The sequence below is a fragment of the Scyliorhinus torazame genome, chromosome 2, assembly GCF_047496885.1.
Source record: "Scyliorhinus torazame isolate Kashiwa2021f chromosome 2, sScyTor2.1, whole genome shotgun sequence".
Lineage (NCBI taxonomy): Eukaryota > Metazoa > Chordata > Chondrichthyes > Carcharhiniformes > Scyliorhinidae > Scyliorhinus > Scyliorhinus torazame.
This window is the reverse complement of record NC_092708.1, coordinates 381648975-381665614: the sequence shown is the minus strand read 5'-3', so window position 1 is coordinate 381665614 and position 16640 is coordinate 381648975. Positions and strand designations below refer to the sequence as shown.

Below are 16640 nucleotides of genomic sequence, written 5' to 3'. Positions count from 1 at the left end.
TATTCCTGAGTTTGCAGCTTGTAGATGGTATTGCCACTCTACGACTGAACAAATGCTTTGTCACTCGATTGCCTGAAGTCTCAAGTCATCCAAAAAACCAACTTTTCCCACCTCCGATACTTAGATTATTTGAAAAAGCTCAAGGAAGTGAAAATAATTGTGCTGCACCCACCATGTCTTTTGGGAATCCGGTATCTTACCCTCGCTGGGCATGTGCGATTGGCAGGGCCCAGAAGCTGAAGCAGTCTGCACTTCTAGCCGCAATAGGCTCCCACCCGCGGTTTCACGCTGCCTTGCCAATTAACAGGCAGCCAACATAAGAGCGCACTAAGAAAGGCAGAAAGAGGGTGGGCGCCAAGAAAAGTGAGGATACAGAAGGGCAATTCTAATCCACAGAATCCCTCCTGTGCAGAAGGAGGCCATTCGGTCTATCGAGTCGACACCAACCCTCTGAAAGAGCACCATACCTAAGCCCACTTCCCCTGCCCTTCCCCCATAGCCCCACCTAACCTGCACACTTTCGACACTCAGGGGCAATTTTAGCATGGCTAATCCACCTAACCTGAACATCTTTGGACTGTGGGAGGAAACCGGAGTACCCGAAGGACACCCATGGGGAGAACATGCAAACTCCACATCGGCACCCAGGCTGGAATTGAACCCGGGTCCCTGGTACTAAAGCACCAGTGCTAACCACTGTCCCCCCGTGCCGCTCCCTGAATGTGGACAGCTGCTGCAGACAGAGCTGCCTCGGGGAGTTGTAGACATGGACAAATGAAATGAGATGAAAAAGCTGCAGTAAGCTTTGTCTATGCAGCACATTCAAGCAGCTGACAGCAGAAGTAAAGAAAATCTCAGTTCCCAGATATCTTTTTTCATTATATTTCACCCTCGACATTTCATCTTGCCCTGGGTTGAAGTTGTAGTGAAAATGTGAAGGCCGCCTGGCCTGTCTGCCAATCGTAAAAGTGGACGCGTCACATAGAAATGCCTCCTTAATGAGTTTAACTGCCCTTTTAATTGTCAGTGGGCCACTTCAGATTCCTGCACACACCCAATGACGATAATGTTGCGCACAAGCTCGTTTAGGTCAGGACACGCATCCGACATCTTCTCATGCAATTTCACGTGCTTGCAAGTCAGGCGGGTCCACCCAATCAATTTGTAATTCTGGCCCATGTATTTTCTTTTTGTGCAATGTCCCTTTAAGGCCAAAGTGGGCTGGGGAGCATTCTGAAAGATATGTTGGTTTCCTGGTATGGCATCATTAGGTTCCAAGAAATTCCCATACAAACTGGGGTTTTCTGACGTCCCTGTGGTTTTTATCACAAGGGGCCAAATCTTCCAGTCTCCAAATCATCGGGAATCGGACAGACAACTGAAGATGTGTATCGGGACCCTGTGAAAGTCCTGGCACGTGGACCGACGTGGGAACTTCAAAAATCAACAACTCCCCTGCTCCCGAGACGCTGCCCAAACGTCCCTGGCTCTGGGTTAGAGTTGGGGACCTTGGACATTTCAGAAGGAAATGAACAGCTAAGAAGCAAAGTGTACACAAAAGCCTAATTGCAATTAGATTGGGTTTCAGTCTATTTTCTGCTTGGCAGATCAGCGTACCCTGAGAATTCATGCAAAGAGGAAACAATAAGGGTCCACTCCAAGTGGCAGAACTTTCTATCTGACAGTCATTAAACAGATCTTGGTGTTGAAACTGATCTCTGAGAATAGAACAGACACTGTGTTACTATGTGAGTTATACAGCTTATTACGATCCTGCATCAGACCCCAACAGCTGATAGGCTACCGGACAGAAATCCCAATATATTATTTAATTTGTAAGACTGTGAGGACAGGGTACTTCGCCCCAGGAGTGATTCCATGCACAAATAGGGATATGGTATATTAGAACACAGTATTATTAATTTTAATATCATAAAGACAATAGCTTAAAATTGCCAGTTAAACAATGCTTAACAATACAATTAAACAGTAACTGCTAACTAATATCTTTATCTCCACTCAAACAACACCCAGCTCAGGTCACAATCCACTTTTAAATACAGTTAGTAGGCTCAGGAATACTTGCTCAATAGAAATCCTTTTAAAAGACTGATTGGAGAGAGAGAAATAAGGGCAGAAAACAGCTTGCAGGTTCTTGTCTGTCTGAGAGTACTGTTTTATCTGCCAGGTTTTGAGAAACCGCTCCTGTCCTGTTCAGAGACAAATCTTCAACTCATTGCTTTGAGAGAAACTTCTCCTGTTCACAGGCAGATCAAACTCTCTGTTTTCAGAGAAGCTACTTGTTTGTCCAACATCCTAATCTAAAAGTGTGTTTTTTTCACAAGGGGCCCAATCTCCGAATCACCGGGAATCAGACAGACAACTGAAGATGTATGTCGGGGCCCTGTGAAGGTCCTGACCCGTGGACCGACGTGGGGACTTCCAAAATCTGCAATTCCCCAGCTTCCCTGGATGCTGCACAAACGTCCCTGACTCTGAGTTAGAGTTGGAGACTTTGGTCAATGTTGCAGTACTTACCTGGAACGTTATCCTGGGAATGGTGGACCAGGGCAATGACTCAATGACAAAACCACAGCCCTGACCCAACTACTATCACATCCTCCTCGCACACTCCGCCAACCCCCACCCCAACAGGCTACTCTGCCAAACAGACCTGATTACCACCCCACCTGGCCACTCGACTACCTTTCTGACCTGATGATCCCATTCCCCCCACCCTAACCAGGCCTAACTAACCCCCTCAATTCCCCAGCAGAGCTTACTCTCCTCCGAGAACCCGGCTGCACCCCACGTGTGTGACTAGCCCCATGGCCAAACCCAACTACCACCCCTCCCCACCTCCCCCAAAACCAGACCTGGCTAGCCCCCCGCCGCGCCGAATTACCCATTCATCACCTCACCCTCGTACACACCCTACCTACCCTTCCCATTCGCTAACATTGAGGCTGGATCGTTTAACCTTATTACCAGACCGAGTACAGTAACAATCACCGGAGGAAACCCATGCACACACGGGGAGAACGTGCAGACTCCGCACAGACAGTGAACCAAGCCGGGAATTGAACCTGGGACCCTGGAGCATGCTAACCACCATGCTACAGTGCTGCCTAACATTAGATTAAAAGAAGGGACTTATACTGTGGCAAAAATGTGTTAAGCTTGAGGATTGGAAGTATTTTAGAAACTAGCAAAGGGCCACAAAAACATTTAAACAAATGGGAAAACAAAAGACTGAGTAAATTAGCCAGGAATATAAAAACTGATTGTTAGAGCCTTTACAAATACCTTAAAAGGGAGGAGAGTAGCTAAAGTATACATTTGTTTCTTAACAGCAAAGACAGGGGAAATTATCTCAGGAAAATGAGGAACTGGCAGAGACATTGAACAAATATTTGTCCCATCTTTACAGTTGAAGACACAAATTACATGTCAGAGGAAAACCTAGGGGCTAATACAAGTGAAGACCACAAAGTAATTAATATTAGCAGAGAAAAAGTATTGGAGGAATCTTAGGAACTAAAATCCCCAAAATGTGCAGGATCTGGTGGTCTACATCTTAACAATGCACTTAGAAAAATCATGCTATGGTCAGAGAAAGTCAGCATAATTTAATAAAATTGACAAATTTAGTAGTGTTTTTTGAGCATAGACCTAGTAGGGTAGACAAAAACAAATATACAGGGCTTTGGGGAGATAACACCTGGAGCACTGTGTGCAGTTTTCCTCTGTATCTAAGGAAGAATAGACTTGTATTTGAGGTGGCCGAGCGAAGGTTCGCTAGATTGGTTCCTGGGATGAGAGGGTTGTCCTATGGTGAAAGGCGGAGTAAATCGGGCCTGCGTCTCTGGAGTTTAGAAGAATGAGAGGTGATTCTTGACAGGACGGACATTGAGAGATTGCCTGCCTCTGGCTGGGGAGCCGAGAACATCGGAGCGCCACCTTAGGGTAAGTAGCTAATCATTTCGGACTGAGCTGAGGAGGAATCTCTTCAAAGAGTTGCGAATCTTTGGAATTCTTCACCCCAGAGGGGTGTGGAAGCTCCATCATTGGATATATTTAAGGCTGAGACAGGCATATTTTTGGTCTCTCGGGGAATCTTGGGCTATGGACAACGGGCGGTAAAGTGATGTTGAAGCTGAGGATCAATCCCGGTCGTATTGAACAACGGAGCAGGCTTGACAGGGCATATGCTCTACTCCTGCTCCTATTTCTTTTGTTCTTAATGATACAGCACAGAAGGAGGCCAGTCAGCCCCATTATGCCCATGCTGGCTCATTGAAAGAGCTGTCCAATTCATCCCACTCCCTCCTCTGCTCTTTACTCATAACCTCCCAATTCATTTTCTGGATAAACTAAGTGGTGGATGAAAGGTGGACCGCCTCTAATTTTCCCGGAGAGCTCCGTTGAGATGCACTGCCTGGAGAGGCCGGCAGGGTCATTCCCCTGGTCCGTACTGAGTGAGCTGATCCCAGCCTGGGTGGTAAAACTGGTGCCGCAGCTGGTATCCAAGCCTCAGGTTAGGCCATTCTTGTTTCTGATTCCCCCGCTGGTCAGTGCAACTATTTGGACCTCGGGCGCCAGATCTATCAAGCTGGAGGGTTCTGTCTTCCATTGTTAAACAGGATGGTGTATTCACACATGGAGAACCAATGAATGACAGGCTTGCATTTATATAGGGCCTTTCACGACCTCAGGAAGTCCCAAGGCGCTTTTACAGCCACTGGAAGACCTTTGCAAAGGCGGATGGTTGTAACAGAGGGATGTACGGCAGCCAAATAGTGCACAGCAAACTCCTACTAATATCAATGTGATAATGTCAAGATAACCCGTTTTTTGTGGTGTTGAGTGAGGGATTAACATCGGCCAGGGCACCAGGGTTAAGTCCTGACTCATTCAGGCTTGAAACGTTAGCTCCATCTCTCTCCACAGATGCCGTCAGTCCTGCTGACGCTGTCCAGCATTTTCTGTCTTTCGTTTCAGATTCTCGCATTCGCAGTAATTTACTTTTATCACCAGGGTTCAGCCCCCTAATCTCCTTCAGAAGAGCGCCATGGGATCTGTCACATTCACCTCAGAGGGCCGACGAAGCCCTGGTTTAACAGCTGAGAAATAGCGCATCCGATGGTGTGGTAGTTCTCCCTCAGTACTCCACTGGGGAGCATTAGCCAAGTCTTTTGCGCTCAAGTCTCTGAGGGTGTGGCCTTGAATCCACAAGCTTTTGACGCAAAGGAGAGCAGCTGGATATTTGAACAATGTACCACAGGGAGGACATGACCCCAATAAGTGCCAACATCTTCAGGAACAGTGGGGCCAAATGCGGAGGTGCAGTGGAGTGGTGGGAAAGGTGTTGGTGGTGGAGGTGCGGGGGGCAGCAGCTGAGGCAGAGACAGGTTAAGCTGCTGAGTAGCAGGACCTCTTTAAAGCGCTCACTCAGGTGCTCAAATGCACACAGAAGAGTTGTTGCAGTGCAAAAAGGAGGCAATTCAGCCCCATCACGTCTACACCAACCCTCTGAAGGGGCACCCTACCTAGGCCCACTCCCCCACCTTATCCCCGTAACCCCAATTAACCTGTCCATCTTTGGACACTAAGGGACAACTTAGCTGGGCCAATCCACCTAGCCCGCACATCTTTGGATTGTGGGGGGAAACCGGAGCACCCGGAGGGAATCCACACAGACACAGGAAGAAAGCGCGCACTCCACACAGACAGTCACCCGAGGCGGGAATTGAACCCGGGTCCCTGGCGCTGTGAGGCAGCAGTGCTAACCGCCATGCCACGCTCATCTCACCATTTATTTAAGCCCAATAGGATTGGGGAAAGAAGCTTTTGTCTGCTATTACAAGGGAATGTCCATGGCTGTGTGTCTGCCATTGGGGCTGCCCCATGCCCTGCTCGGCGAGTGTCCAGCTCCCACCTGTGCACACGGACTGCCAATAACAACCAGGAACTGAGGGACATTTAACAAAAGAAACATACAATTCACACCAGCTTCTGAATTCTATTTCTGTGTTCCTTCTCCCCACAGAAAAATGACGAGAGATGACGATAAAGGCAGCTAGCGAGAGGAGTGGGTGGGCTAAAAGACAAGTATAGCTGGGTCGTGTGTGTGTGTGTGGGGGTGGGGGGTTGCTTACTGTGAAATGATGGTGAACCTACCCAGCTGCTCTGCTGAAACCAGTGAAGTGCGACGAGCAGCTCCAGCACATCAAATAAATAAAAGGAGGATCAGTGATGGAAAGCAAATCTAAAGGCAAATTTCTTTCTCTTTTCCCGCTGAACATATCCTCCCCTCAGCAATGAATGGATAAAACAACTTCCCCTCCCGTAAATCTTGGGTTCGAAAAAAAATGATGCGTCAGAACGAAGTGATGTGAAACAGCTCCACTTTCAGCTTCTAACCTTGCCCTTCAGAGCCCCTGCCGTCTCTGCCCTCTGCTCGCACACGGTAAGGAAGCGCTCTGGGACAAAAGCCGCTTGAATATCCCTCAAATTGTCACGCTGGCTAGCCGGGGGGCTTCTCTCTGACCCTGCTAACTGGGGGCTGATTGTTGTTTCTCTCTCTGCGCTCACATGTCAGGCGCAATCAACTTTCCCACATCCAGAGCCGGAGCAGGCATTTTTATCTTAATGGTCATTTTGATGCATAGAGAATGCGTCGGTTGCCAACAGGTCTCATAACTGGCCCATTTGATGGGTGTATCTCATTCTATGTACGGAAATTGTGTGTGTGCACATCTGTGTGTTTGTATTCATCTATGTGTTTGTGTGTGCGTCGTGTGTATCTGTGTTTGTGCCTGTGTTTGTGTGTTTACATTCCTGCGTATGTTTGTGTGCCTGTGTTTGTGCTCATGTGTGCTTATATATGCATGTGTGCTTATATATGCATGTGTGCTTATATATGCATGTGTGCTTATATATGCATGTGTGCTTATATACGCATGTGTGCTTATATATGCATGTGTGCTTATATACGCATGTGTGCTTATATATGCATGTGTGCTTATATACGCATGTGTGCTTATATATGCATGTGTGCTTATATATGCATGTGTGCTTATATGCATGTGTGCCTGCCTTGTGATGTGTGAATATCACTATTTTTTTTATCTGCTTCTCTCAAAATGTTTTTTTGTGTTTCTCTTTCTTCCCGCTTGCTTCCTCTCCATCCACTTCTCGGTCTCTCTCTCTCTTTCCGTCTATCTGTCCCACTGCCTAATTTATGTTGTCTATGTCTCTCTGTTCCCACCTTGCAGCCTCAATAAGATCAAGTGTAATGTAGATTGAGCCTTTGGCTCAGATCTGATATGTCTCTCTTGTGGGGACCATGAATTGGATTCAATTTGAATTGGTTTTTGGAGCAGGCGAGGAGCTGGATTAGGGGTTCGCCCCTGACCCACACTCTGAGCCCTGGCTTGGTAACTCAGAAAAAAGTAATTAAAAAATAAATTAATTAAAAAAATAAAATAAAATAAAGATGGATCCTGTTTCTCTGTGGCTTATTTTCAACGCATCAATAGCTAATTATCAGCATTCATCGTGTTAAAGAGACAGCTTCACGGTAATTTCTATGACACCAACACATTATTTGACCCACCATTGACATTTAAAATAATTATATGATAAATACTCCAAACTGTTTTAATTAACGGTACCAAAATTAACAATATCACTCGAGACCTTAAAATATAATTATGATAAATCCTCTGAACTAATTAAAGACACAAAGATGAACAATAGCAGGATACAGGTGTGTTTGTATACGTGTGTATGTTGGTAGGGAGAGGGGTAATTTCACACTTTCTCCTCCCTTCAGTTAAAATTAATTCTACAGAAGATGTAAAAACGTCGAGTGTAAGTCTCCACATTACCTCTTTGCCGAGGTCGTCCTCGATGACCTGCTGGATTTCCTGCAGACTGCTCTGTGGGGCTTTACTATGTAGAATCCTCAGGGTGCTGGTGTACTCCTCGGGTAACAGGTAGTCCAAACCTCCAAGGTGCTGGCCCACTTTGATGAACGTGCCCCTGTTGGCAGAGCAAAGGTCGAGCAGGCGTCTGGCGGAACGGTGATGCACCTTGATGGGGTTGGGGAAGCAAAAAGACAGTTCCGACAGTCTGAAACCTGAAAGGTCTGGCTATCTCATTGAAAGACAGAGGCGACAAGGCAAATTCCTGAAGTATTAAAAGAAAGGTCAGGCATCGCTCACATTCTCATGATTACTCACCAAAATACGACCCCCCCCCCCAAAAAAAAAAACCCAAGCATGCATAGAATCATAGGATGGTTATAACACAAACTGAGGCCATTCCGTCTGAATTCTATGCTGCTTGTTTTGCAAGAACAACTCAGCCAATCCCAGGCCCTCTCCTATCCAGCTGCCCTAATAATCTTTTCCCTTCTAGTCCTTACCCAATTCCATTTTAAAATCCACAACTGAACCACAACTCACAGGGTGTGCATTACAGATTGTAACCTTTCCCCAAGTAAAAACAATTGTTTTCTTCATGTCACCTTTGCTTCGTTTGGCCATCATCTTAAATCCGTCTCCCCTGATCTCGGCCCTATTAGCCGACAGGAACAGCTCCTCCCTATCGACTCTGTCCAGACCCCCTTGTGACGTTGAGAGCACCTCGATTAAATCTCACCCTTAACCATCCCTTCTTTAACAAGAACAACTCCAGCTTCTCCAATCTATCCCTGTAACTGAAGTTCCTCCTTCCTGGAACCGTTTTTGTCAATCTTTTCCACGCCTTCACATTCTTCCTGAAGTGCGGTGCCCAGAACGGGACAGACTTCGTCAGCTGAGGCTGAAACACAGCTTCACAGAATCAGAGAACTTACAGTGCAGAAGGAGGCCATTCGGCCCATTGAGTCTGCACCAGTCCTTGGAAAGAGCACGCTACTTAAGCCCATGTCTCCACCCTTTGCCCATAACCCAGTGACCCCACCTAACCTTTTTGGGCACTAACGGCAATTTAGCATGGCCAACCCACCTAACCTGCACATCTTTGGACTGTGGGAGGAAACCGGAGCACCCGGAGGAAACCCACGCAGACACGGGGAGAACGTGCAGACCCCCCCACAGACAGTGACCCAAGCCGGGAATCGAACCTGGGACCCTGGAGCTGTGATGCAACTGTGCTAACCACTGTGCTACCGTGCTGCCCTTAAAATGAAAGTGGAGAATGTGGGCAGAAGCTCAACATAACCTCCTTGCTTTTGTACTCTACGTCGCTCTTGGTAAAGCCTAGAATTCCGTGTGCCTTTTTAACCACTTTCTCAACCTGTCCTGCCACCTTCAACGCTTTGTGCACACACACCCCCCTCAGTCCCTATGTTCCTGTGCAGACCTATTAAATGTAGCGTTAGAAGACATAATGTTGCTGGGTCAAAATCCTGGAACTCCCTATCCATCCACACTGTAGAAGCTTCTCCATCACATGGACAGCAGTGTGTTTAAGAAGGTAACGCACCACCATCTCCCTGAAGGAGAAAATAAAGATGACAATAAACACCAGTCCCCCCCCCCCCCACCCCCCCTGACGCACAAGAACTTAAAACTAAAATCATGCAACACCTTATCATGTCACAGAGACAATTCAAAGGTCTCAACGCGAATTAGATTGCTTTTGGAAAGCAGCGACTGTTAGCTTGGCAAACCGTGAACAGCCATCTCCTTTGATTTCTGTTTGTGTGCGTTAAGGGAGGAATGTTGGCCTGGACACCAGGTGGAACTCTGAAACCAATGATATCTCAACGGTTCCCGAATCCTTCGATGCGTTCCCCCAGGTGAGGGATTGGCTCTTGGGTGACACGGGGTATCCACTGCGGTCGTGGTGATGATACCTATCCGGAGGCCCCAGACCGACGCGGAGGAGCGTTATAATGATGCCCGTGCAGCGACCAGGGACGTCATCAAGCGGTGCATCGGCATGCTGAACGTGCAATTCAGGTGCCTGGACCACTATGGGCGGGCCCTCCAATACAGCCCGAGGAGGGGCTCCCACATCATGGTGGCCTGCTGCGTCCTCCACAACATTGCGCAGCAGAGGGGCGGGATGCTGGAGAAGGAGGTAGAGGAACACCAATTAGGAGAGCGGAATGTTCAACGAGACCTGGGTGTCCTCGTACACCAGTCACTAAAGGTGCAGGTGCAGCAGGCGGTAAAGAAGGCAAATGGTTTGTTGGCCAGTGAAAGGATTTGAGTACAGGAGCAGGGATCATAGATGCGGCCCATCGAGTCTGCACCGGCCCTTGGAAAGAGCACCCTACCTAGGCCCACGTCTCTATCCTATCCCCGTAAGCCAGTAATCCCACCTAACCTTTTTGGACACTAAGAGCAATTTAGCATTGCCAATCCACCTAACCTCCACATCTTTGGACTGTGGGAGGAAACCAGAGCACCCGGTGGGAACCCATGCACACACGGGTAGAACGTACAGATTCTGCACAGTCAGTGATCAAAACCGGGAATCAAACCTGGGACCCTGGAGCTGTGAGGCAGCAGTGCTAACCACTGTACCACCGTGATGCCCAATATTTCAGATCGATAGTGCGGCATTTTAAGGAGTTAGAGTTGTTTTTGTTAATATAGTGTTTGAATGGTAAGATTCTGTAGTAAAATGGGGTTGAGCCACACTTGTCCTTATCCTGCTGCAATTATACAGGGCCTTGATGAGGCCACACCTTGAATGTTGTGTGCTGTTTTGAAGACGCTCCGTGTGGGAAGGGAAGAATGAGGTCCCCCTTCACCATTTTATGGACCAGACCAGAAGCGAAACGGCCAAAAAAGCGGCATTGGAGCAGCGGGAGAAGCGAGGGAAGAAAGACAAAATGGCGGCGGCCGGGGATAAAGTGGAATGCGGGCCGGAGCTGCAAGAGTTCATCAAGCGCTGCTTCGCGGAGCTGCGGAAGGAGATGCTGGCGCCGATGCTGTCACCGATTGAAGGACTAGGGATGACCCAGAAGGCCCACGAGGTAAAGATCCAGGAGGTGCAGAAAAAAGTCAATGAGAACGAGGACGAGATCTTGGGCCTGGCGGTGAGAGTGGAGGAGCACGAGGCGCTGCACAAGAGGTGGGCGGGAAGATTCGAAGACCTGGAGAACAGGTCGAGGAGAAAGAATCTTCGGATCCTGGGTCACCCTGAAGGAGTGGAGGGGGCCGATGCCGGCGCATATGCGAGCACGATGCTCGAAGCGATGATGGGCGCGGAGGCCCCTTCGAGGCCTCTGGAGCTGGATGGGGCACACCGGGTGCTGGCGAGGAGGCCCAAGGCTAACGAGCTGCCAAGGGCGATTGTGGTGAGGTTTCACCATTTCACGGACAGAGAGAGGGTCTTGAAATGGGCCAAGAAGGAGCGGAGCAGCAGGTGGGACAATGCGGAGATCCGAATATACCCGGACTGGAGCACGGAGGTTGCAAAGAGGAGAGCGGGTTTCAACCGGGCCAAGGCGGTGCTGCACCGGAAAGGAGTGAGATTCGGAATGCTGCAGCCAGCGCGATTGTGGGTCACATACAAGGATCAGCACCATTATTTCGAAACGCCTGAAGAGGCGTGGACCTTTATTCAAACCGAAAAGTTGGACTCAAACTGAGGGTTTGTAAGGGTGGGGGGGGGATGTTTGATGTTTGATGGTTGTTGTATATAGGGTGTTAATCACGCGCAGGAAATGTTACACGGGCTGGGGGAGAGAGGGGGATGGCGATGGGGGGAAAGAGGCAAGGCCGCGACAGGAGCTGCGCCAGAGGGGGCGGGGTAGGCTTAGGAAAGCGCGTTTTTTTTCCCGCGCTAGGGAAGAAAGGCGGGAGGGGGAATGGAGGAACTCACACTGATTGGGAGATTCCCACACGGGGAGCTCAATGGGACGGCGGGGAAGCCGGGGTCAGCAGGTGTCAGCTGACTTATGGGAGTGTTATGGGGGGGAGCAAAAAAGCTAGACAGGGGTCTAGCGGGGGGGGGGGGGGAGGGGGGGTGGAAGGGGGGGAAACAAGGGTTGCTGCTGCACTGGCCGAAGGGGAATGGGACACAGAAGAGGTGGTTGGGGCGGAGGTCTCCCGTCTGGGGGACTGGAGGGTGAGGGCGGTGCGGGCACGGGACTGGCCTAGAAAAGGAGATGGCTAGTCGGCCGGGGGGGAGCCCCCCCAATCCGGCTGATAACGTGGAATGTGAGGGGCCTGAATGGGCCGGTAAAGAGGGCCCGAGTGTTCACGCACTTAAAGGGACTGAAGGCAGACGTGGTTATGCTCCAGGAGACACACTTGAAGGTGGCGGATCAGGTCAGGTTAAGAAAGGGATGGGTAGGACAGGTATTCCATTCGGGGCTGGACGCGAAGAACAGAGGGGTGGCAATATTGGTGGGGAAGCGGGTGGCGTTTGAGGCCAAGAATATCGTAGCGGACAACGGAGGGCGATATGTGATGGTGAGCGGTAAGTTGCAGGGGACGTGGGTGGTATTGGTAAATGTATACGCCCCGAACTGGGATGATGCCGGATTCATGAAGCGCATGTTGGGGCACATTCCGGACCTGGAGGTAGGAAGCTTGATGATGGCTGGGGATTTTAATACGGTGTTGGACCCAGCACTGGATCGCTCCAGATCTAGGACCGGAAAGAGGCCGGCAGCGGCCAAGGTGCTTAGGGGGTTTATGGATCAGATGGGGGGAGTGGACCCGTGGAGGTTTGCCAGGCCGCAGGCCAGGGAATTTTCTTTTTTCTCCCACGTGCACAAAGCCTACTCCCGGATAGATTTTTTTGTTCTGGGCAGGGCGCTGATCCCGAAAGTGGAGGGAACGGAGTATTCGGCCATAGCAATTTCAGATCACGCCACGCACTGGGTGGAAATGGGGCTGGGAGAGGAGAGGGACCAACGCCCGCTGTGGCGGTTGGATGTGGGACTGCTGGCAGATGAGGTGGTGTGTGGGAGGGTGAGGGGGTGTATCGAAAGGTACTTGGAGGTCAACGACAACGGGGAGGTGCGGGTGGGGGTGGTATGGGAGGTGCTGAAGGCGGTGATCAGGGGAGAGCTAATCTCCATCAGGGCTCACAGGGAAAAGATAGAGGGCATGGAAAGGGAGAGGTTAGTGGGGGAGATTTTAAGGGTGGACAGGAAATATGCAGAGGCCCCTGAGGAGGGATTACTTCGGGAAAGGCGACGTCTCCAGACGGAGTTGGACCTGTTGACCACAGGGAAGGCAGAGGCACAGTGGAGGAAAGCGCAGGGGGCGACCTACGAGTATGGGGAGTAGCAGAGGGTGGCTCACGGGACATTGCAACACATTGGATGGTCACTTGGTGTCCCATGCCAATCTCCCCCTCTGCGACTGCCCACACTGCCACCCCGCCAACCAGGTCCAACGTCTACTGCTCCACGACGGTGAGGCATGGCAGGCCCCCTCCGGTCTTCTCCCGCTCCCGGTTGTTGTGGGCCGCCTTCACCTGGGTGGGGGGGGGGGGGGGACATGCACAGTGAGAGACACTCAGACGCCGGTAGTGCAGGGGATCCACAGCTGGTGGCCTGTGTGTGCAAGGCACCCGGCCATGGTGGGGGGCATGGGTGTTGGCATGTGGTGCAGGATGGGGTGCAGGGGGCTGTCGGTGGCTGGGGTTCGGTCGTCCTCTGGGCGGTGGGGGGGGGGGGGTTGAGAGGTATGGGGGACAGGGGCTGGACCAGCGGCACGGATGTGGTAACTCACCCAGGCCGCCCTGAGATTGTGGACTTTCTTTCGGCATTGCTGGCCAGTCCTCAGGGTGGGGCCCACAGTTCTCTTGGCTTCTGCCACCTGCAGGTTGACGTCGGAGGGTGGCAGCCTCCTTCCAACCCAGGTGTCCTGCCTATCCTGCACAGCATCCAGTAGTATCTCTAGCTCCTCGTCGGCGAGCCTCAGGATTGCTCTACATGGTGCCATTCTCATGGCTGGAATGAGTGTGTGGGGAGTGGAGTGTTTATACGCAGCCAAGCTCTCCACTGCAAATCCCTACCCCAGCCAATCTGCCGCCGGTGAGAGTTGGAATTGCACTAGTTCCACGTGGCGCGATTGCTGGCACATCTGTATGTTCTTTACGGCTCCGGGACTGGCGCCCCCATCAGGACCGCGGAATTATCCCCTCCCCCCCCCCCCCCCCCCCCCATTCAGTCCAGGCATCAGCACCTAGTCTCTCAAACGGAGAATGCCTCCCAGCATTTCAGATCTTTCATCAGAACGGGAAAAAGAAATGCAACAGCGTTTTATTTAAGCAGGTACGGCAGAGAAAAGTGAGGAAAGAACAGAAGGAATGGTCTGTGATAGGGCAGAAGGTCGGAGAGATTAAATGACAAAAGAGGTGATAGTGAAAAGCAAAGGGGGCGAGTTAAGTAAGGCCCCAAACGAGAGCTGCCGTAAATGGCATTCCATTCCAAGCTCCTGCTTTATGAACAAAATGGGAGCAGTGATTATGATCTGAAGGTTTCAGGTTCTTCCAGTAATGCCGGGGATCTTCATCAGCTGTACAAGGGGTCAGGCGGGACTCCGGTACTACTGTTCACCCAAAACATTCCTTATGTTCACAGTGCAAAGGCAAACTCTGAAAGCAGATGCAACAACTAAAACCTAATCACTTATGTATGATGAGATAGCCAAATACCTCTTATACTGCAGTTTAGCTGATTTAGCTCAGTGGGCTAGACAGCTGGTTTGTGATGCCGAACAAGGCCAGCAGCGCGGGTTCAATTCCCGTACCAGCTTACCTGAACAGGCGCCGGAATGTGGCGACTAGGGGCTTTTCACAGTAACTTCATACTTGTGACAATAAAAGGTTATTATTAAATTATAGTTTTAGTGGATATGAAAGTCCACCACGTTCTCCTGTCAATTTCAACAGACAGCAAACAGAAGGTGGTCAGATGATAACATTCAGGCTAAACTAACAGTCGGATTTATTCACAAGTAAAATAATTATACAGAGGCATAGAACCGCACAGAAATATTTGACTTAAATACATAAACTGTTTTGAAAAAATAGGAATCCCTGTAAGTGCAGCAATTTCATTCTCCAGCCCTTGAACCATGTTTCTGATGAATTGTTAAAGGTAAAGATCCTCACCGAACCCCATTCAGATTTGTTTGCTGAGCCACATTTGAATAGGAAATACAAAGCCAAGAACTAAAAAGAACCTAAGACTGTGGTCTTGATATGCTCCTCAATTTTCTTTCAATTGAAGGCAAGTTCATTTCAGAATCAAATGGCTTTTTTCTTTTCACAATGTCAGGCAATCAAGATATTAATAATTTCTAGCACTTAAGTACATAAAGCGTGAATGACAGTCTCTTGGCTGCCCATCGACTCATTTGCACTTAACACTGCACCATAGCTATAATTGCCTGAGATGATTCTAAAAATTCTAACCACATTAGCATTTCAAAGGAGTAACATCTGACACAATTAACAATTCCTTTTGAAACCCTGGGTTTTGATCTGTTCTCATGCCTCTCCCAGGAGATCACATCACCTTGGGTAGGGTGAAGAGTGTCAGGATAGTGTTACAGAAGGTAAGGCAATTGTTGATGACAGGCCAGATGGACCAGAGGGTCTATTCCTGTCTGCCATTGTAGATTTGAATGCAGGAACTTTGTTGTATGTCAGTCACGGCTCAGTGATGCTCACTCTCGCATCTCAGTCACAAGATTCCAAGTTCAAGGTTAACACGAGGGATTGAGCACAAAACGTCTGGTTGACCCTCCAGCGCAGTACTGAGGGAGCGCTGACTTTGGGTTCAGATATTAAATTGAGGTCCCGTCTGCCTGGTCCTAAAACAACCTGCGGCTACAATTGCGAAGATGCGGGGGGGGGGGGGGGGGGCACGGTAGGGTGTTCCCTCTGGCGCCTGGCCAATATTTTATCCCTCAATCAACATGACAAAACTGGATTTTTGGGGGGTCATTTTCACACTGCTGGTTGGTGGGAGCTTGCTGTGTGTAAATTGGCTGCTGCGTTTCCTACATTACAACAGTGACCATACTTCAAAAGTACCTCATAGGCTGTAAAACGCTGTAAGATGTCAGGTAGTCGTGAACAGCACTCACTGAATGCAAGTCTTTTTTTTCTTAGATTAAATGGAAATATGGATTCCTCAATTATTACAGCCAGTATCAAATGAGAAGTGCTTAAGTGGGGCTAATAACATCTCGCACATTGTAGGAGTTTTGTGCTGGTGCGAAATGTTTCTCCAAAAATATAAAGACAGCCTGAACAGTAATCATAAATACCATCAGCAATGTTGTGTGAGAGAAAGAGAGAGAGAAAGACACAGAGAGAGGCACAGAAACAGAGAAAAAGAGAGAGAGAGAGACATATACATACACACACACACACACACACACACACACACACACACACATAGATACATAAAGTATTACGATACCAGGCCAGACCCCAACAGTGGCTAGGATTCTGGTCCGAAACCCAAATGTTTTAGTTTACTTTAAGACTGTTGAAAGAATGATTCTCTCCAGGAGTCACTGTATGAAATAATAGGGTTTTGGTATTTCTGAAGCAAAGCTTTATTATGAATGCAACATTAAACTTTTAACTTCACACCCCCCAAAAAAAGCTTACAATTATCCCTTAGCACAACAACACAA

General features: G+C 49.2%; 1 protein-coding gene across 3 annotated transcripts in view; it reads right to left on the bottom strand.

Annotated features, from left to right (window-relative positions):
• Positions 1–16640, bottom strand: part of adck1 (aarF domain containing kinase 1) — a 781712-nt gene that overhangs the window by 527164 nt on the left and 237908 nt on the right. For 2 of the 3 annotated variants that reach the window (XM_072493591.1, XM_072493590.1), the window contains exon 4: positions 7893–8096. The exons of the other annotated variant lie outside the window; for it this stretch is intronic. In XM_072493591.1, the coding sequence (XP_072349692.1) occupies positions 7893–8096 (204 nt within the window). The remainder of the gene's footprint in view (positions 1–7892; positions 8097–16640) is intronic. 3 annotated transcript variants of the gene reach the window in all.